At 38.9% G+C, this 22088-nt stretch overlaps 1 protein-coding gene across 1 annotated transcript; it reads right to left on the bottom strand.

Moving 5' to 3' along the window:
- Positions 1 to 493: 493 nt before the first annotated feature.
- Positions 494 to 21943, bottom strand: LOC125676572 (uncharacterized). The gene is made up of 8 exons (XM_056160853.1): positions 21267 to 21943; positions 16870 to 16911; positions 11571 to 11618; positions 6884 to 8275; positions 6381 to 6835; positions 5726 to 6328; positions 4099 to 5670; positions 494 to 3987 (listed from the first exon to the last, which is right to left on the bottom strand). The coding sequence occupies exons 1-8, from the start codon at positions 21928 to 21930 to the stop codon at positions 1987 to 1989; spliced, it is 6777 nt and encodes a 2258-aa protein (XP_056016828.1). The 5' UTR covers positions 21931 to 21943; the 3' UTR covers positions 494 to 1986.
- Positions 21944 to 22088: the final 145 nt, after the last annotated feature.

The raw sequence follows: 22088 nt of genomic DNA on the forward strand, positions 1-22088 counted from the left end.
GTAGTACATCACAGTCTCCTTCACTAAAATTTCCGTATTCATCCTTTATATTCATACACCACACTGATCTGTCTGTCACCACCACATCACCTCTACTGTCTCTTTTAATTGCAGATGTAAACCAGACAGTTACAGTCCCTAAAACGTTCTATATCACCACTTGAACCGTGAGCAAACGATGAACACACGGTGAGCGAACGATAAACGCACGCAGAGCGAAAGGTAAGCGCACGGTGAACACAGGCAAAGCGAACGCTGAATGCAATTTGGTGATCAGTGTGTACGGTGAACGCTAAGTGAACAATAAGCGCACGGTGAACGCAAAATGGTCTATTTGGAATATATAGAATTTCACCTTGGTTGTTTTAATGTTATAATCAGGTAGGGGCAGGGGATGAAAGGTGCGGAAGAAGATAACAAACAGTGATCAATCTCATATATATATATATATATATATATATATATATATATATATATATATTGGAATGCATGTTCTACATGTTTGTTTTGAATACATGTGTATGTTCAGTCTAAACAAAGATATAGTGACAGTTCGGTCCAACATAGAACGGACATTTAGTGCAGATAAACATATAGCTCAATATACGTACAAAACAAATAATGTGACCATGAATTAAATTTAGAATGTGCAATATTTGTATGTTTTTATGCGGTTAAAATTGGTTATTGTACTAAAGTACACGTATGTTATATGTGGGGCAGAAATTATGTACGAGAAAAATTCCATCTTAATATTCGAGGCGTTTCAAATTTTGGAAAAGGAGGAAATACATTTATTGACAATGTCTTTCATAAATATAGGCCTAAATAATCAGAAAGACTTGTGAAATTAGTTTGATTTTCGGGCACGAATGTGTATCGAAATGTAGCATCAAGCTTTTTTTTTAAAGTTAGAGGGGGTGTAAAAAATTGACTTGTATAGCTAAAATGTTTGTCAAGTGAGACGAGATAATAAATTGTGCTTTTACCGTAACTTCAAAATGCTTAAGGTGGGTCGATCCTCATTTGACTTATCAATATTAATGGTTAAAAGTGGAAAAACTGTATTAATATCCACTCAATATAGTTTAATCTAATCAATAACCATAAAAAATGTGGATGTTGCCACCCTTCTAAGGATGTCAGACATAGAAAAACAGAAATACATATCAATATAAAAAAACACACATTTTAGTTATACAGAATGATGAAAATTAATAAAAACTTGTTGAAATGAAAATTTTTAATTGTCAACAGTGTAAGAAAACTGATAATTCATAGATATATAAAAATTAATTGTGGATATTAGGGGAATCATTGTGTCATAGACATGCAGTAGAGTTATTGCCCTTGACAATATTTTTAGACTTATAAATAATTGATTATCTATAGAAAATCAAAACTTTTACAGCATCAAAAGTTTACCAATTTTTTTTTTTTATCTTATTCACTGAATAAAATTATAGCGTTCGCCCTGCATGCGGGAGGCTGGGCCCGAATCCCGGCCGCGACATACTTAAGTCGTTAAAACAGGTAGTGACAGCTCCATCGCCAAACGCTCGACATCAGGTGTGAACGTCACGGGTCCTCGGAGATGACCTTAAAACGGATGCCCCGTGTCGCAGTAGGTGTGGAACGCTAAGGAACCCTAACTGCTCAAAGGTCGTAAGATGCTTTCACTTTGATGTTCCAAATGAGTGCAACACTGTAAACGGAGAGCGCACGGTGAACGCACGGAGAGTACAAAGTGAACGCCCGGAGAGCGAATGGAAAAATGGTAAAGCAGAACGTTTGAGGGACTGTAAATATGTGTAAATTGTCATTCAATCTACCTCAAATGATTTTATTTTGTTCCTGTATGAGATATATCATTATGTCTGGTTTGTTCAGTATATATTGCTGACACATTGCCATCACCAACCTGAGTAACCAGGTTAGCTCCATGATGTATTAGTCATTCCACTGTTGGTAAGGAACCGTTTCTTACTATGTGTTCATGTCATTATCCTGTATATTGATATAACTCATCACCTTCACCAGCTTTTCTACTATACTCGTATGTCCTCTCCTATATGCAGCTATCAGTGGTGTATCCTCATAATTATTCTGTATGTTGATATCAGCCTTCGCCTTCACTAGCTCCTCCACCACACTCACATGTCCTCCCTCGCATGCAACTGTCAGTGGTGTATCCCCGTCTTCAACCTGTAGATTTACATCAGCCTTCGCCTTCACCAGTTCCTCCAATATACTCACATGTCCTCTCTTACATGCAGCTACCAGTGGTGTATCCCTGTCATTATTCTGTAGATTGACATCAGCCCCCGCCTTCACCAGCTCCCCCACCACACTCACATGTCCTCTCTTACATGCAGTTGTCAGTGGCGTATTCCCAAATTTATCCCGTATATTGGTATCAGCCCTCGCCTTCACCAGCTCCCCCACCGCACTCACATGTCCTAAAAGACATGAAGCCGTCAGAGGTGTATTCCCGTATTCATCCTCTAGATTGACATCAGCCCCCGCTTTCACCAGCTCCCGCACCACACTTACATATCCTATCTTACAGGCAGTTGTCAGTGGTGTATTCCCAAATTTATCCTGTATATTGGTATCAGCCCCCGCCTTCACTACCTCCCCCACCGCACTCACATGTCCTAAAAGACATGAAGCTGTCAGAGGTGTATTACCGCATTTATCCTCTAGATTGACATCAGCCCCCGCTTTCACCAGCTCCCCCACCACACTTACATGTCCTAAGTTACATGCAGTTGTCAGTGGTGTAACCCTGTGTTTATCCTGTAAATTGACATCAGCCCCCGCCTGCACCAGCTCCCCCACCACACTTACATGTCCTCCCTCACATGCAGCTGTTAGTGGTGTATTCCCATATTCATTCTGTAGATTTACATCAGCCTCCGCCTTCACCAGCTCTCCCACCACACCCACATGTCCTCTCTTACATGCAGCTGTCAGTGGTGTATTCCTGCATTTATCCTGTAGATTGATATCAGCCCCAGCCTTCACCAGCTCCCCCACCACACTCACAACTCCGAACAAACATGCAGTTGTCAGTGGTGCATTCCCGTAATCATTTTGTAAATTAACATCAGCCCCCGCCTTCACCAGCTCCCCCATCACACTCACATGTCCTAGCTTACATGCAGCTATTAGTGGTGTATCCCTGTAACGATCCTGTAGATTGACATTAGCCCCCGCCTTCACCAGCTCTCTCACAACACTCACATGTCCTCCCTTACATGCAGCTGTCAGTGGTGTATTCCCGTATCTATCCTGTAGATTGATATCAGATCCCGCGTTAACCAGCTCACCCATCACACTCACATGTCCTAACACACATGCAGTTGTTAGTGGTGCATTCCCGAATTGATTCTGTAGATTTACATCAGCCTCCGCCTTCACCAGCTCCCCCACAACACTCAGATGTCCTCCATGACATGCAGCTGCCAGTGGTGTATTCCCGTATTTATTCTGTAGATTGACATCAACTCCCGCCTTCACCAGCTCCTCCACCACACTTAGATGTCCTCTCTTACAGGCAACTATCAGTGGTGTATCCCTGGCATTATTCTGTAGATTGATATCAGCCCCCTCCTTTACTAGCTCTTCCACCAAACTCACATGTCCTACCTCGCATGCAACTGTCAGTGGTGAATTCCCATCTTTAGCCTGTAGATTTACATCAGTCTTCGCCTTCACCAGTTCCTTCAATATACTCACATGTCCTCTCTTACATGCCACTATCAGTGGTGTATCCCCGTCATTATTCTGTATATTGGTATCAGCCCCCGCCTTTACCAACTCCCTCACGACACTCACATGTCCTAAAAGGCATGAAGCTGTCAGTGGTGTATTCCCGTATTTATCCTGTAGATTGACATCAGCCCCCGCCTTCACTAACTCCTCCACCACATTCAGATGTCCTCTCTTACATGCAGCTATCAGTGGTCTATCCTTGGCATTATTCTGTAGATTGATATCAGCGCCCTCCTTCACCAGCTCTTCCACCAAACTCACATGTCCTCTTTCACATGCAACTATCAGTGGTGTATTCTCGTCTTTAACCTGCAGATTTACATCAGCCTTCGCCTTCACCAGCTCCTCCACCACACTCACATGTCCTCCCTCGAATGCAACTGTCAGTGGTGTATTCTTGTCTTTAACCTGTATATTTACATCAGCCTCCGCCTTCACCAGCTCCTCCAATATATTCACATGTCCTTTCTTAAATGCCGCTATCAGTGGTGTATCCCCGTCATTATTCTGTATATCGGTATCAGCCCCCGCCTTCACCAGCTCCCCCAAAACACTCACATGTCCGAAAAAACATGAAGCTATCAGTGGTGTATTCCCGTATTTATCCTGTAGATTGACATCAGCCCCCGCCTTCACCAGCTCCTCCACCACACTCACATGTCTTAAGTTACATGCAGCTGTCAGTGGTGTATTCCCGTATTTATCCTGTAGATTGACATCAGCCCCCGCCTTCACCAGCTCCTCCAAAACACTCACATGTCCTCCCTCACATGTAGCTATCAATGGTGTATTCCCGTATTTATCCTGTAGATTGATATCAGCCCCCGCCTTCACCAGCTCCCCCACAACACTCACATGTCCTCTCTTACATGTAGCTGTCAGTGGTGTATACCCGTATTCATTCTGTAGATTGATATCAGCCCCCGCCTTCACCAGCTCCCCCACCAAACTCACATGTCCTAACTTACATGCAGCTATTAGTGGTGTAGCCCTGTGTTTATCCTGTAGATTGATATCAGCCCCCGCCTTCACCAGCTGCCCCACCACACTCTCATCTCCGAACAAACATGCAATTATCAGTGGTACATTCCCGTATTTATCCTGTAGATTGATATCAGCCCCTGCCTGCACCAGCTCCCCCACGACACTCACATATCCTGTGTTACATGCAACTGTCAGTGGTGTATTCCCGTATTTATCCTGTAGATTGATATCAGCCCCAGCCTTCACCAGCTCCCCCACCACACTCACATGCCCCCTCTTACATGCAGCTGTCAATGGTGTATTCCCGTATTTATCCTGTAGATTGATATCAGCCCCAACCTTTACCAGCTCCCCCACCACACTCACATCTCCGAACAAACATGCAGTTGTCAGTGGTGCATTCCCGTATTCATTCTGTAGATTTACATCAGCCCCTGCCTTCACCAGCGCCCCCATCACACTCACATGTCCTAGCTTACATGCAGCTATTAGTGGTGTAGCGCTGTATTTATCCTGAAGATTGACATCAGCCCCGGCCCTCAAGAGTTCCCCCACCACACTCACATGTCCTTCCTCACAGGCAGCTGTCAGCGGTGTATTCCCATATTTTTTCTGTAGACCGATATGAGTCACCACATTCACCACCTCACCCACCACACTCACATGTCCTAAAACACGTGCAGTTTTCAGTCGCCTAATCCCGTATTCATTATGTAGATTGGCATCAGCCTCCGCATTCATCAGCTCTCCCACCACACTCACATATCCTCCATGACATGCAGCTGTCAGTGGTGTATTCCCGTATTTATTCTGTAGATTGACATCAACTCCCGCCTTCACCAGCTCCTCCACCACACCCAGATGTCCTCTCCTACATGCAGCTATCAGCGGTGTATCCCTGACATTATTCTGTAGATTGAGATCAGCATCCGCCTTCACCAGCTCCCCCCCCCCCCACACTCACATGTCCTCCCTCACTTGCAGTTTTCAGTGCTATATTCTCGTCTTTAATCTCGAGATTTACATCAGCTCCCGCCTTCACCAGCTCACCCACCACATTCACATGTCCTCTCGTAATTGCGGCTGTCAGAGGCGTATCCCCGTATTTATTCTGTAGATTGATATTAGCCCCCGCCTTCACCAGCTCCCCCACCACACTCACATATCCAAAGTAACATGCAGCTGTTAGTGGTGTATTCCCGCATTTATCCTGTAAATTGATATCAGCCCCAGCCTTCACCAGTTCCCACATAACACTCACATGTCTTCTGTTACACGCAACTTTCAATGGTGTATCCCCGTATTTATTATGTAGATTGATATCAGCCCCTGCCTTCACCAGCTCCCACACTACATTCACATGTCCTCTCTCACATGCAGCTGTTAGTGGTGTATTCCCGTCTTTACCCTGTAGATTGATATCAGCCCCTGCCTTTACCAGCTCCCCCACCACACTCGCATGTCCTCTGTTACTTGCGGCTGTTAGTGGTGTATTCTCGTATCTATCCTGTAGATTGATATCAGCCCCCGCCTTCACCAGCTCCCCCACCACATTCACATGTCCAAACTCACATGCAGTTTTCAGTGGTGTATTCCCGTATTCATTCTGTAGATTTAACATCAGCCCCCGCCTTCACCAGCTCCCCCACCACACTCACATATCCTGCATAACAGGCAGCACTAAGAGGTGAAGGGACACACCAGACCATATCCTGACTGATCAGATCTATCCCATTGATTGCTTTCTTACGGACAGGTATTAGAAGTCTGACTGTCTGTACATCACCACTATAACAACTCAACAGAAGTAATCTGTACTCTTCTATTAACCTATTGTTTTCACTTTCCTGTTTAATACATGTATCTATCCCTGAATTTGACTGATGTGAAGAATTTCCTGTTATCTCAAATAATTCACTTATTCCATTGTGCTGTTCAGTCTGTTGTACTATGTACTCTGTTATCTGATTATGTCCATAGTAAATCACCCAGCTGATCACTCTCACATTGTAAGTGTATTCATTCCAAAATATTTTCCCCTTATTAACTAGTTTTCGCCTCTGATCCAACAGCACTGCTTGTCTCCAATACATGTACGCATTCCACCACTTCCTATTCATACTCTCCTTCTCCACACACCCTCGTTTACTCACTATCTTATCTACCTTTCCCTGACTGGACAGAAATAAGGATTTTAAATCTGTGTATGACTTTGTTTCTAGCACATCAATAAATGTCCGACACACCTGAGGGTGTTTTAAAACCTGATTTCCGAAAACATCATACAGCTCCATGTTCTGTATGTCTCTGTACAATCTATCTGCTAAAAGTGGATACTGATCCTTGCGTAACCTTATACACAGATCAAACGATTCCCCTCTCTCATTGTTTTTATCATCGCTCTCCTTCTCTTTTCCTTCACTATTATTGCTACTCTCACCCCCCTTACTAGATTGAGAATCACTCTGTTTCTCTTTCATTTTGTTAACAATACCTGGTTCACTTGTCTGGGGTTTGATATAATTAGCAATATAACTACTACTCATATACAACAACATTTGTTCAGGAAACTGTTTGCCATACTGATGAGCACATATTTCAAACATGGAGTCATGCATAAATGTGTATTGTGCACCACAATGTTTTGTGTATGTCCCCTCCATTGCTGACAAGACTTTCACAAACTTGAATGCATCAGTTTGGTTTTCTAATTCACAATTTTCCAAAGTATCATATTTCATCTTCATGAAATGTTCATTTTTTTTATCTTTTAAAATGTCTTTAGAGATGCTGTTTTCATTTAACATACACAAAACAAGTGTTGCATAATTCAGTTTGTTATGTCTTTGCATATCATCAAGTTCATCAATGATACATTGGACTGGATTCAGGAAAAACGTTGGACCAAGAGCTTTGAATTTTGTTTCCTTTGAAAATAATTTACAGAGAAGGGGAAACATGTGAGATGTTGATTTCAGCAATTCAGGCGATATTAGATTTTTCTTTAAACCATACTTCTTGAGTATCTGATTTTTGTCTTTGTCATCTAATGCATTGTAAGAACTGTGTAACTTAATCACATTCTCATCTTTGGTAAGGAATGGTTTGTAAGACAGTGTCTCATTGAACACAGCCTCTCTACATGTCATCAAAGTTCTAGACTTATCCATGCAAGGCTGTGTTATTTTCTTTTCATAATTAGTCAACACATCTAAATTAGTTTTGTGGAGACCAAAGACACCCACCACATCATCAATAACAAAAACCTGCGGATTCCTGGGGTCACCATAGTCCTCCATCTTCCTGATGTCTTTGGTTGGTACAACCTCGTAACCTTCTTCCTGGAGCTTGAGGGCGATGTGGTGAGCCGTGGCAGACTTCCCAGACCCAGGTACACCAACAAATGTTACGTATGGTTGGTTTCGCACTTTCTGCATCACCGACGGGAAGCTGTGGGTTTCATAGTAAAGCTTGTCTTCCTCTCTCCATCTCTGAACCTCAATATCGTATTGCTCTGAAATTAGAAATTAACGAAACAGCTGAATAAATGATGTTTCATTCTATAATACGCTTGATGTGTAAAAGTGAATTACTTTAATGTGAAAAATACAGTATGGATATATATTCATATAATACACTATACGTTCATTTCAAAACTATGTCACGGCCTCTCACTTCTGTCGGCGCGGGTTCGAATCCCGCTCGCGCCGGTAAGTGAGAAAGTTTCCCAGTTTACTTTCGGAAGGTCGGTGGTCTCTTCCCAGGTACATTGTATCTGGGATCTCTCTTCCACCAATAAAAACTGGGTGTCACCATATAACTGAAAAATTGTTGAGTGTGGCAGAAAACATCCAAAAACAAACAAACAAACAAAACTATGTAGTTCAAATGTCAAAATGGTATCGATAGTTTATGAAGGTTAAATGGAAGGAAGTAAGTCCGGCCTTTAATTTAATCTGTAATTCATCGACAAACAACGTACTAGCTCAATATTGCCAAGCAGTGCGAGGAAAGTTCACCGTAAATATGATTGAAGGATGGTTATATAGACATATTAGGAAACACTATGTGCCCTGAGCAATAAATAGTGGGGCGGGGGCAGGGCATCAATGCTCACATAACATACATATATACAAAAACGTTGAAAGCTGCCAATATTTAATGATAGCAATGCTTTCTGATTTTGAATGTTTGCAATATTTGGAGAGTTTGAATGCTGGCGGAATTTGCTGATCTTTATATGTATTTCACGATTATGTATTTCTACTTTATTTTGGTTTACATTTTCTTTACTGGCGTCCGTATTTCACACAATTATGTGCCCGAGTCAATTCAAAGTGATCTAAATGTTTTCTGACAGAAAATGATACAAAACATGAAAATCTACCCGTCAAGCCACCATAAAACAACATCAGTATATGCTTAAGTTACATTGTTTTTAATGCTGATTTCTTTTTCTTACGCAATTTAAAAATTTATGATTTCAAACATGCAGATTCAAGTGAATGTTGAACATCTGGAAGTCAGTTCTAAGAAGACATACAATGGATGTATACACTTCTAATTTCTATGCTTCGTTTCTTTCTTCATTGTTGAAAACTGAGTCAATTGTTATGAATGAATTTAGTATTGTACTATTGATTATAAGTACCGGTATTGGAGGACAAGAGACCCGTGGGCCACATAGCTCATCTGAGTTACCTTGGCCCATATTTAAAGATTTTACCTATATATTCGCATGTAAAACTTTGATCCCTATTGTAGACCTAATCTACCCCGAGGGTCATGCCTTTTACAAAGTTGAATCTGCACTATGTCAAGAAGCTTTCATGTAAATGTAAGCTTCTCTGGCCCAGTTGTTGTTTAAAGATTTTCTCTATGTTTTTGGATGTAAAATTCTGCTCCCCTATTGTGGCCCCAGCTTACCCTCGGGGTCTGTGATGTCAACAAACTTGAATCTGCACCATGTCATGAAGCTTTCATGTAAATGTAAACTTCTCTGGCCCAATGCTTCTTGAAAAGATTTCTAAAGATTTTCTCTAAACATTTGTATGTAAAACTTCGATCCCTTATTGTGGCTCATCCTACCCCTGGCAGCCATGATTTTAACAAACTTGAATTAGAACTACGTCAGAAATTTTTTATGTAAATTTGTATTTTCCTGGCGCAGTGGTTCTTGTGAAGATTTTCAAAGATTTTACCTATATATTCACATGTAAAATTTTGATCCCCTATTGTGGCCCCAGTCTACTCCCGGGAGTCATGATTTAAACAAACTTCAATCTGCACTATGTCGGGAAGCTTTCAGGTGAATTTTAACTATTCTGGCCCAGTGGTTCCTGAGAGGAAGAGTTTTAAATGACCCCACCATATTTTGCGATTAGCCCCCCCCCCCATTTAAAGGGAGTATGATCCCTCATTTGAAGAAACTTCAAAGCTCTTCACAGAAGGATGCTTTTTGTCAAGTTTGGTTGAAATTGGCCTATTGGCTCTAGTGGAGAATTTTTTTTTAAATTCACAAATTCATTTTCACTATTTTGCTATTATCTCCCCTTGTCATCCTTCACTTGAACACACCTGAATTCCCTTCATCCAATGATGCGTTTTGCCAAATTTGGTTGTAATAGGCCCAGCGGTTCTGGAGAAGATTTTGAAAACCCGTCAATTCATTTTCACTATTTCACCATTATCTCCCTCTTGGAATTCATTTGAACAAACAGTGAATGAGTCCGCTTTAGAAGAAATTTAGGCAGTAAGAGATTTGGAAATCTATACTGCGTCAAATCCTATAATTATTCAAAACTTGCAATATTACCAATGCTATGAAAATTTCACCTACTGCAATGCATGTCAGAGAAAGAACCAAGATGTACAGAATTTAATTGATTACTTATAATTGTAGCTGAAGCTATTGTGCAAGATTGCTGGCATCATGGACTACAGCAAGGCATCCAGAATGTTATTTCGTTGCCTGTACTCCAAAGACGAAATCAGGGGAAGGTCCTTGACTGGAGTACAGGCCAACAAGACCTTTTCCAGCCTGATCTTGCTTCCAAGATCCAATGAAATTGGGAGGCATTTATGGTAATAATTTTTCCAATAAGTGTAAGAAGAAATCACAAGTCTGGTAGACATGTTTTTTCCCCCTTCTTTTTCAGAAATAATAACAGAGAAATTTCAAGTACCAGAAGTCCTGGTTAGAGATAGGATTATGCAACTTCTGAAACCTTTAAGATATCAATAATGAAATAAATAAATTAATTAACATTCTTTTTTGTTTTCTTGTATGTTTTCATTCAGCTGAAATTATTGTGCACATAGGAGCTGGTTCTCAGCAGACATATGGATTATACTGAATATATAATGTGACATTTATTTTTCCCCATGACAATTTTCAGCCCATTAGAATCTCCAGCCTATCGCCATGGACATCGCCTTGCGTCTATTATATGGACAATTCTTATTGAGTTTCACAAAATTTCTCCACGGAAAAAGCCCGGAAAAGTAGTCTAAATACTCCAGTTTATTCCATGGGAATTTTACATCCGCAAAATCTGCAATGCTTGCCGATTTTAAATGCTAGCAATGCTTGCTGATTTTGAATGCTAGAAGTGCTTGTCGATTTTTAATGCTAGTAGTCCTGACAATTTTGAATGCTAGTAGTGCTTGCCAATTTTGAATGCTACCTGACATGCCGATTTTGAATATCTGGAATGCTTGTTCAGAGTTAATATTTGTGTATAAATGTAATTAAACTTAACCAAAGACGTAAATGTACTTTCTAACGATTGCTTATTCTATTGACTTACCTCTCACATTTGGTGGGATGGGGGACTCAGTTAGTTTCACTACTTTACCTAAAACAATGAAATAAAACATTTTACTTAATAAGAGGCCCACGGGCCACATCGCTCACCCGAGTAACCAAATCCCCTATCTAAAAAAAATTTCCTACATATTTGCATGTAAAACATTGGTCCCTATTGTGGCCCAAAACTACCTCCGGAGACCATGAGGTTTACAAACTTGAATCTGAACTATATCAGGAAGCTTTCATGCTAATGTAAACTTCTTTGGTCCAATGGTTCTTGAGAAGAATTTTTTAAAGATGTTTTTCTATATATTTTAGAATGTAAAACTTTAATTGTTCCTCTAATGTGGCCCCATTCTACTCCCAGGGGCCCATGGGTTTGATGAATTTGAATCTGCGCTATGTCAGAAAGCTTTCATATGAATTTCAGCTTTTCTGGCTCAGTGTTTCTCTACCCCTGGGGGCCATGATTCTAACAAACTTTAATTTGCATGTCAGGATTTCAACTCCTCTGGCCCAGTGATTCTGGAGAAGAAATTATCCCACCCTATTTTCGCATTTTTGTGATGGTCTCCCCTTTGAAGGGAGCATGGTTCCCTCATTTGAACAAATTTGAAAGCCTTGCACCCAAGGATGCTTTACAACAAGTGTGGTTGAAATTACCCCAGTGGTTCTGGAAAAGAAGATGAAAATGTGAAAAGTTTACACCCACGCTGATGACAGACAAGTTAACAGACAAATTTTGATCAGAAAAGCTTACTTGAGCCGAAGGCTCAGGTGAACTAAAAAGATATTGTAATAAACTTAATTTTATCCATACAGTATCTAACACCTCAAAACTTTCTTCACCAACCAATTACACTTAGAATATAACCTAGTTTGTCGACCAATCAGATTTCAAGAAGTTGTTCATTAAGTGGCTCACTTATTCATTAAGAATTCCCAACAGAGAGATATCACGTGACTGACTGTGATTGGCTATTTGAAAATAAATTTTATGACATTGTAAATGTTTCAGACAACTTTATTACATTGTCAAAAAAAACAAAAAAAAAACTTACAACAAAATGGCTTATTTAGACATCGATTAAATGAGAGAACAGTCTGACACCCCCCCCCCCCCTCTTCTCTTAAAAAACATAAAAAAGAGGAAAAATTGTCACTATTTAAATTTCCAAATCCATCTTCTTTTCACCTTTAACTATGATGATTTTACCGACATTTTCTGGCACTTCTATTTTCAAGATTCCTGTCGAAGCCTGGATTCCAACTTGTTTCGAGGTTTCACAATTAACCGCGGGTGGGTTAATAATAGCACCTTTTTCCATGTTTGATTCGCACTTCACAGTAGTAAAAGTCGTAGTAGGAGTCGAAATAGGAGCCGGAGCTCCTAGAGTGTTACTTATGTCATTGAGAATCTTAAACTGCTCCCTCTGATAAGTATGTACGGCATTACTGCGATGACTTCTGATACACGTTATATGACGTCAAATTGCGCCTATCGTTCCCAGCCAATGAAAAACTATGTTACATTCTAAGCCAGTTAGAGTATATTAAGTGAAATCTTATTGGATAAGAAGGGGCTCGCTCACTAACGTTCGCTCCGCCCCTTCTTATCCATTAAGATTTCACTTAATATACTCTAACTTATACGTAATTCTAAACGGCATTTATTTCAAAGAAACAAAACATGATTAAGTACATACCATTATAATTTTTGAGATTGGAAGACAAGTGCATGTGTACTTATATTAATTCCTCACTCGTGTACATGAAAGGTGAAGATAACAAACATTGATCAATCTCATAACTCCTATAAGGAATACAAAATAAAGAAGTTGGGCAAATACAGACCCCTGGACACAGCAGAGGTGAGATCAGGTGCCCAGGAGGAGTAAGCATCACCTGTCGACCGTTCATACCCGCCGTGAACCCTATATCCTGATCAGGTAAACGGAATTATCCTTAGTCAAAATCAGTTTGCCAAGAACAGCCTAAGAATCGGTAAGAAACAAGTCAGACAGCATTTGACCCAATGATAGGTTGTATTGACGAACTAGATCGTATTAACGACCATAGAATTTGCGAAATGCTGACTTCAATCAAGACTGTTGAAACCCTTGTACCATCAACTTGTTTGTCAGCAGCTTGCCTCGATTTAAAACTGACAATATACAGTACAAGCTCTTGCATATCAAATCAGTTGAGATATATAAACACCATATGTAGGTGATAATTGAATATTACTACATTAATATGGGAAGGTGACAATGGAGAAACTGAAATCATCCCATGTGTCAAACAGTTTATTTGTCAGTTTGCTGTTAATGTATACTTTCAATAAAATATCTAAGCATGAAGCAAAAGTGGACGACTCTGTGGTGTCTTTTATTTCAGCTCACAGGGATAAATCGAATCAACATATGGATGAAAGTTATTATTGTTAATAGACAAAACGTCGTCAATATATCTACATTTCGAATTGAAGGCCACAACAAGATATTTTTTCTTCTCACATAGAAGTTTTTTTTAATAAATTCTGCTTTATATGAATATGGAAACATGTCAGCTAACAAAGGAGAACAATTCGTGCCCATGGGAATTCCAACAGACTGTTGGAAGACATGATCACCAAAGACCACGAAAATATTGTCAATGAGGAACTCTAGCATATTTTTTTTATTTCAACTTCAGAGTACTTGTGCGTGGAATCAGAATGGCGTTTCACAAAGTAAGTTTTTGGACGACTGATTACTAGATATAAATAATTCCTTTTTCCATTTTTGTCGAAGAAGCAACTGTCTATAATGTCAAAAAGTCTAGTCTTTAATTTATCGTGAGAAGTGGTCGTGTATAGTGTTGAAGAGTGATAGGTTTTGATGTTATTGATTTGGGAAAAGTTTTGCAATTTTAAGTTTACTAAAAGTTCTTTAGAATTTTTTAAAATCCACATTTGATTAACACCACTTCTGGCATATGTAGTCGCATAGTAAGTTTGAAGTTTCTCCTTTACAGTTGTAAAAGTATGTTCATATGAATTTTATCAGCCTATAACTTACTCCACACATAATTCTGTCGCTTAACATTCAGCATTTAGAACTGAACATCTCGAGTCTTTCAGATATGACCTTATATACAGAGGTCCCGTGTTGTGGCAGGCGTTTGCACATTAAAGAACTCACACTGCTACGTATCGTTGGAAACCCATAATCGGTCGCATTTCTTTTACCTCCTGTGGGACACAACGGTGATATTTTCATTTAACTCATTAAAATCCATGACCTTTAATGATATATCGAGGACCAGCGTGAATCACCGTAAGTATTCCGAGAACTCTAAGCGTCAGCCTCAAGAAAGAGTAGGTTTTGCTGTGCCAATATTAAAGATTGGGGTTACAGGGTTCTGTCATCAAAAACGCCACTTGAACAGTAAATCGTTTATCCAGAGTGCCTCAACTTTCAACTAATAGACATGTCGTTTGCATGCATTCTTTGTATGAATAAATTAAATCGGATATGCAAATTCATCGAGTCAATGGTCACGAAAGTGGACCAGAAGAAAGAGGAGTGTTTATATTTTAAATAGAATTAATTTCAAAATAAACTGACAGAGAAGATGTCGCTGAAAGCTTAGTAACTTATCAAACTCTTCGATTTCAAAGCCATGTTCTTTTCTATGCTCCGGAACACTGGATAATGAAGGCTTTTTCATTGGTTGAATATCGCAATTAGGAATGGTAAAGCGACCAAGCACATAAAGCCGAGACGTCACACCTTCCAACGAAAAAAATTGACGTTGTGTCACACAGGAGGTAAAAGAAGTGCAATTGACCGTGGGTTTCCGTCGATGACTACAGTATAACTACGGTCCAGCACTAGTATAGGTCTAAATATGTGGTACTTAACATACAGCTGGTGATGTCTAAATATGAGTGAAAAATATTGATGTGACGTAATACGAGCAACCAACCAATTCTATATATTGGATCGGTTATTTAACAAAAACAGCCAACCAACCAATTCCACACACATTGAAATGAGTTATTTAAAAGTGTTGCTTAATCATTTGGTCAGTAAAGCAGTGTAAGTAAACAATAAAAGTGATATTGAAATACTCAACCTTGACCCTCATCGTAGTCATTAAACAGGTGTATGTAAACAGTCAAATAAAACCCTGAGTTTACTTACTCTTCAGATTAATCACTATTCTCGTGAAACTTGTAATCCTTCTTTAATGACACAACAATGTATGATTACATTCAATGAATTACATGTTGCTCATATTGTAAATTCCTCATACATGTTTGTTTTGTTTGTTTGTTTTGATGTTTTCCGCCACACTCAACAATTTTTCAGTTATATAGTGGCGCCCAGTTTTTATTGGTGGAAGAGAGAACAGAGATACAATGTACCTGGGAAGAGACCACCGACCTTCCGAAAGTAAACCGGGAAACGTTCTCACTTACCGGCGCGAGCGGGATTCGAACCCACGACGACAGAGGTGAGAGGCCGTGTGATTTTGAGCGCAATGCTCTAACCACTCGCCCACGGAGGCCCCTCCTCATACATGTATTTGTTTTTAGCTTTTCAGTATTTGTAGCCCACGACAATAAAATTGTTATCTATCTGCTTTAATTGTTTGGTTCTTTATCATTTTTCAGAGGTAACACAGTAATACTTGTCCGTAAACAATTTTTTTTTTGAATTAAGAAATGTTTCTATCTCTATAATGCTGTCTGATCTTGTCTTCAACATATCAGCAAAAAATATGCCCCAATTACAACATTGAAATAGTTTTTAGAATTATGCTGCTATATATAACATAGACAATGACCTTGTGTACTACTATTGTACATACGTAAAACACATGCGGTTTAAACACAATTCCCTTCTTCACTTCATTGTAGCACAATCACTTAGAATATCATATCAATGTCATTTTGTGAACGATATGGTTACAAACTAAATAAACAAAGGATTAACTAATGTAGTTAATTTTGCATATGTTTTATCATATCAGAATCAAAAATACATTTTCCAAAATGTACTACCAACATCAAGTTTTGTATTTCTAACTTTAGATATTTTGAAATAATCAGCCTGAGTTTTGATTCATCTGGGTAAACTGTATACCCCGGTACACGGTGATGAATAAATTTTCATTTTCCTAGAAATGTTTTTAATTTCTAAGTTCAATATCCATGTCCATTTTATCAACATACAAACATATTAGTACATTGTATTTACTGTACCATCTTATCTCCATACAAACATATCAAATATAAGTTTATTCCATACCATGCAACTTCTTTATTTCCTCTGCAGTTTCATCAAACTTCCCTGCAAATATATGATGAAAAATAATTCATTACTGAAACAAGCTTTCTAAGCTTTCTATACATAAATAAAGGACACCACAGAGTCGTCCACTTCTGCTTCATACTTAGATATTTTATTGAAAGTAGACATTTACGGCAAACTGACAACTCAACTGTATGACAAACGGGATGATTTCAGCTTCTCCATCGTCAACTTCCCACATTTATGTAGCAATATTCCATTATCACCTGCATATGGTGTTTATATATCTCAACTGATTCGATATGCAAGAGCTTGTTCTGGGTATAGTCAGTTTTTAAATCGAGGTAAGCTACTGACAAACAAGTTGATGGTACAGGGATTTCAACAGTCTCGATTGAAGTCAGCATTTCGCAAATTCTATGGTCGTTATAACGATCTAGTTCGTCAATACAACCTATCATTGGGTCAAATGCTGTCTGACGTGTTTCATACCGATTGTTAAGCTGTTCTTGACACACTGATTTGACTGCGGATAACTCCGTTTACCTTATCAGGATATGGGGCTCACGGCGGGTGTGACCGGTCAACAGGGGATGCTTACTCCTCCTAGGCACCTGATCCCACCTCTGGTGTGTCCAGGGGTCCGTGTTTGCCCAACTATCTATTTTGTATTGCTTGTAGGAGTTATGAGATTGATCACTGTTCGTTATCTTCACCTTGCATACAACATGTCAAATCCCTGGACGAAATTGTGGTTTCACGTGTCGCTAAATAATTCTTCACTCATGGGGAGACGTCACCATTGCTGGTGAAAGGCCGCGAAATGTAGGCCTGTATCATGTTGCACGTTCAACGCTTATGACCTTTGAGCTGGTAGGGATCTAGTTGCAATATATAATGAATCTCTCTCAGACTTTTTTTTTTACGAAGATCCTATGGAATTGCCAGCATTCTCCCGGAAACGTCAAAACAAAACACAGAGGCCCATCGGCCACATCCATCAACTGTGCAGTAGTTCCTAGCAATAAACAAGCTTGAGGAAATTTATCATCATACAAGCAGCTTGGTTCAGAATTGAATTCCAATGGTAATATCTAATATTCATTAATTATAAAACTTAATCATTAATCTTGACTACAAATTCACCAATTACCATTTGTCTTTGTAGACGGTAATGACCTTTTATAGTAACAAAATTCATGTAAAAGATATTTTGTGACAAGTTCAGTTCCCTATTCATTCGCATGCAAAAATCTGATCCCTTATTGTAGCCCAAACATACCTCAGGGGTAAGCAATTTTACAAACTTGAATCTCTACTATACGTCAGTCCCTGAAGCTTTTATGTAAATTTCAGATTTCCTGGGCCAGTGGTTCTTGAGAGGAAGATTTTTAAATGACCCCACTCTATTTTTGCATTTTTGTAAATATCTCCCTTTTGAAGGGGACATGGCCCTTCATTTTAACAAACTTGAATCCCCTTCACTTAAGGATGATTTAAATCGTGCTTGATTAAAATTGGCCCAGTAGTTTTGGAGAAGGTTTTTCTACACACGTAGATCAACATGTAAAATTTGATCCCCTAATGTGGTCCCGTCATACATAATGTACCCTCGGGTCCATGATTTGAACAAATTGGAATCTACTCTATATCAGAAAACTTTCACTTAAATGCACTCTTATGGCCCAGTGGTTCTTGAGAAGAAGAATTTTAAAGATGTTTGCATTTTTGTGATTATTTCCCCTTCATTTTTGTTAAACTTGAATCAGTTTTACCCAAGGATGGTATATGCCACATTTGGTTGAAATTTGCCAAGTGGTTCTGGAGAAGATGAAAATGTGAAATGTTTACAACTATGCCGCCGACGCCAGTAGTTGAGGTAACATTGGAAAGGGTCTCATTGTTGCAGCTAGGAGGGATCTTCATCTATGACATAAGCCTCATGACAGGTTTTGTGGTCTCATGATTATCAACTGTGAAAGATGGAAGAAAACTGCAGACCACTCGATCATAAATTTGTTACATCAAGACATTATGCATCCCGAATTTCACACATATCTATTTGAAATGGGGATACCTATACTGCCTCGTCTTGTTTGTTTAATGCATCTATCTTTCAGGAGAGGGTTTTCTGCTCATTTTAAATATCCATTTAGTTTTAGTTCAGTATCAACAGTATTAAGTTTGCATGTAACTTTATACTATGCATGTAATATACCAAGTTTGACCCCACCCTGAAGTCAGAACCTCTAGATCTACCTTATGGATCATGAAATTTACACTTTTTGTAGAGAAGATTTTTAAACATTAGTAATTTTTTCGCACTTTTAGTCCGGTCACTAAGGCTTCAGGGGTTAGCAGGTGTCTTGAAATTAATCATATATATCTCCATTGTCCCAAAGATACTTCATACCAAATTCAATAAAAATCAATATATGCACCCAGAGGTGCATAAGCCAAGTTGCATGGGATACATGTACATTGTAAAGTCAGGAATGATGTGGCATATTATAATTGTGAAGAACTAATTGTTGGATATAATGCAATAAATTCCTAGTATCAACAATCTAGTTTGACCTTTTATCTATTTTCTCCAAAATCTATAGTGGTCTTCCTTACGTGATACCTTACCTACCCAACAATGCCTCCAAATTTCAATTGATTCGGATTTAAACTTTTAGAGTTATCATGTAGATCCAGATATTTCTAAAATTTTCAATCTTTTTTCAGGACTGTGACCTTGACCTTTTTTCTCCAAAATCAATAGGGGGTCTTCCTAACCTGCTATCCAACAATATAACTAAGTTTCATTTGATTCAGTTTTAAACTTTTCGAGTTACATGTACTGTCCAGAAACCTTATTTGTCTGAAGTTTTCAATCTATTTTCGGTCACTGTGACCTTGACCTTTGACCTTTCTTCTCCAAAATCAATAGGGGCATTGCTTTGCTGGTATCCAACAATATATCCAAGTTTCATTTGATTCAAATTAAATTTTTCGAGTTATCCTCCTGAAACCAAAATTTTTTGGAATTTTAAATCTATTTTTGGTCACTGTGACCTTGACCTTTGACCTATTTTCTCCAAAATCAATAGGGGTCTTCCTTACTTAGTACATAACAATATCTTTAGGTATCATTTGATTCAGATTTACACTTTCTGAGTTATCACCCGGAAACCAAATTTTCCTGAAATTTTCATTCTATTTTCAGTCACTGTGACCTTGACCTTTGACCATTTTTCTCCAAAATTAATAGGGGTCTTCCTTACCTGGTACCCAACAATATATCAAAGTTTCATTTGAACAGATTGTAAACTTTTTGAGTTATCATCCGGAAACCAATTGTTGACGCCAACCGCCCACCCACCCGCCCGCACCACCAAACCAATAGCCGAGTTCAACTTTGTTGCAACTCGGCTAAAAAATGGAATGGTAAGTTATCAAGATGAAGTTGAAATGTTAAATAGTTAACACATCTAATAAATTACATGTAACATTTTGGCCCTATCCTGATACCAAAACCCTTACCTCTGGAATCATGAAATTCCCAATTGTGGTAAAGGGATACCCGTTCATTTCAAATATCCATTAGTTTCAATTTAGTATTAACAACATTAAAGATATTTTCTTGAAAATATTCTACACATAAATACTATATGAATACTAAGTGTGGCCCCGCCCTGGAGTCAGATCCACTGTTACATAGGTCATGAATTTGACTTTTTGGGTAGAAGCATTCCTGCTCTACATCACTATGCATTTAGTTTTTCTGATACATGTGCAGTTCTTTTGAAAATTGGTCTATTTTTAACAGTTCTTGCTACACCCCTAAGGCCCATGGGAAGCAGGAGTCCCGAAATTTTCAATTTATGTCCCCTTTGTTTCAAAGATGCTTCATATTATATTAGAAAACAATTGAAATGGTAGTTATCAAGGAGAAGTTAAAGATGTTCAATTGATAGCGAACGACGCACAACGGACGTTGATCAATTGCAATATAGGTCACTTGAGTTTACTCCTAATAACTATATTGAATATTATTCATCCTTATTTTGCAGTTTCAATGAAGAATTATGGCAAAAGTAAACAATTTTAACCTCATAATTTATCAGTGACCTTTATCAAATCTAAAATACAACTACAGTGATTAAGGGTAACAAAAAACAAAATCTAGTCATCAGAAAAATTATAATAAGTCCACGTCTCCATTACAAAGTAACAACACAACATCTGTAGTCATTAGAAAAATTATAAGATTAGGACTCCTGTGTATACCAGAGTTTGAATCAGGTGCGTAGGAAGAGTAAGCATCCCAAGTTGACCGGTCACAACTCAGTGGCCCATCATACATTAATAAACAATCGCTGATCAATATAATATGATATATAATGATATAGTAATACTCTTACAAAAATCAAAACTGATATTGCATAATATTGCCATACCTTTAAGGCTGACCATCATTTTCCTGGTCGTCTTATCTTCCTCCACCTGCTTCTTCAGTTCTTCTTCATAATGTAGGTCATTTTCAGGGTCCATCGACTCGCTATGTAGGAAATCCACCCCTTTTTCATATTTGTTTCCATTCATGAGGAAGGCATCCAGATCTACCATTGCAGACCTAATGGTGGACCAAATGGAATTAAAGTCTGAGATGGACATGGATGGATCAGATGAGTGAACACAACGATTCCGAACCAATCGAATCCTCTCAATGTTGGCAGAGATGCTCTTGTCGCTAGGGTCAGGATCGTTACCCCAGTCATTGGAGTGTGGTGGTATGCTAGATATATTCCTCAATAAGATATACAGTAATGAAATGTCCATATCACCATAGTTTCCAGTATAGTTCCCAGTTCGTGGTAAGATGAGGTCTCGCTGATCGCTGTTAAGTCGAGGAAGATTAAGCTTGTTTTGTTTAATGACATGATGAAATGAGTGTGGTGGGACGTAGTGACGCAATAAGTCACGTAGACCATCCGTGCAGGGACCGAGTACAACTCGACATGCTCTGTTTGCGTTTGTTGTCTCTGGCGTCGATTCATAAGAACTCGCCATTACCTTCTATCAAGTCGGGTGCTAATCTGTGGGTGGGATGAAAACATGAATTAGTTTAACGTATGATTTCTATCTATATATTAACAATTATTTCGATGCAAGTTTAGAACAGTGTAGCTCTGCAGCTGCTTTATAAAGAATCACTTTTGTCTGCGTAT

This window comes from Ostrea edulis, chromosome 3 (genome assembly GCF_947568905.1).
Source record: "Ostrea edulis chromosome 3, xbOstEdul1.1, whole genome shotgun sequence".
Taxonomy (NCBI): Eukaryota; Metazoa; Mollusca; class Bivalvia; order Ostreida; family Ostreidae; genus Ostrea; species Ostrea edulis.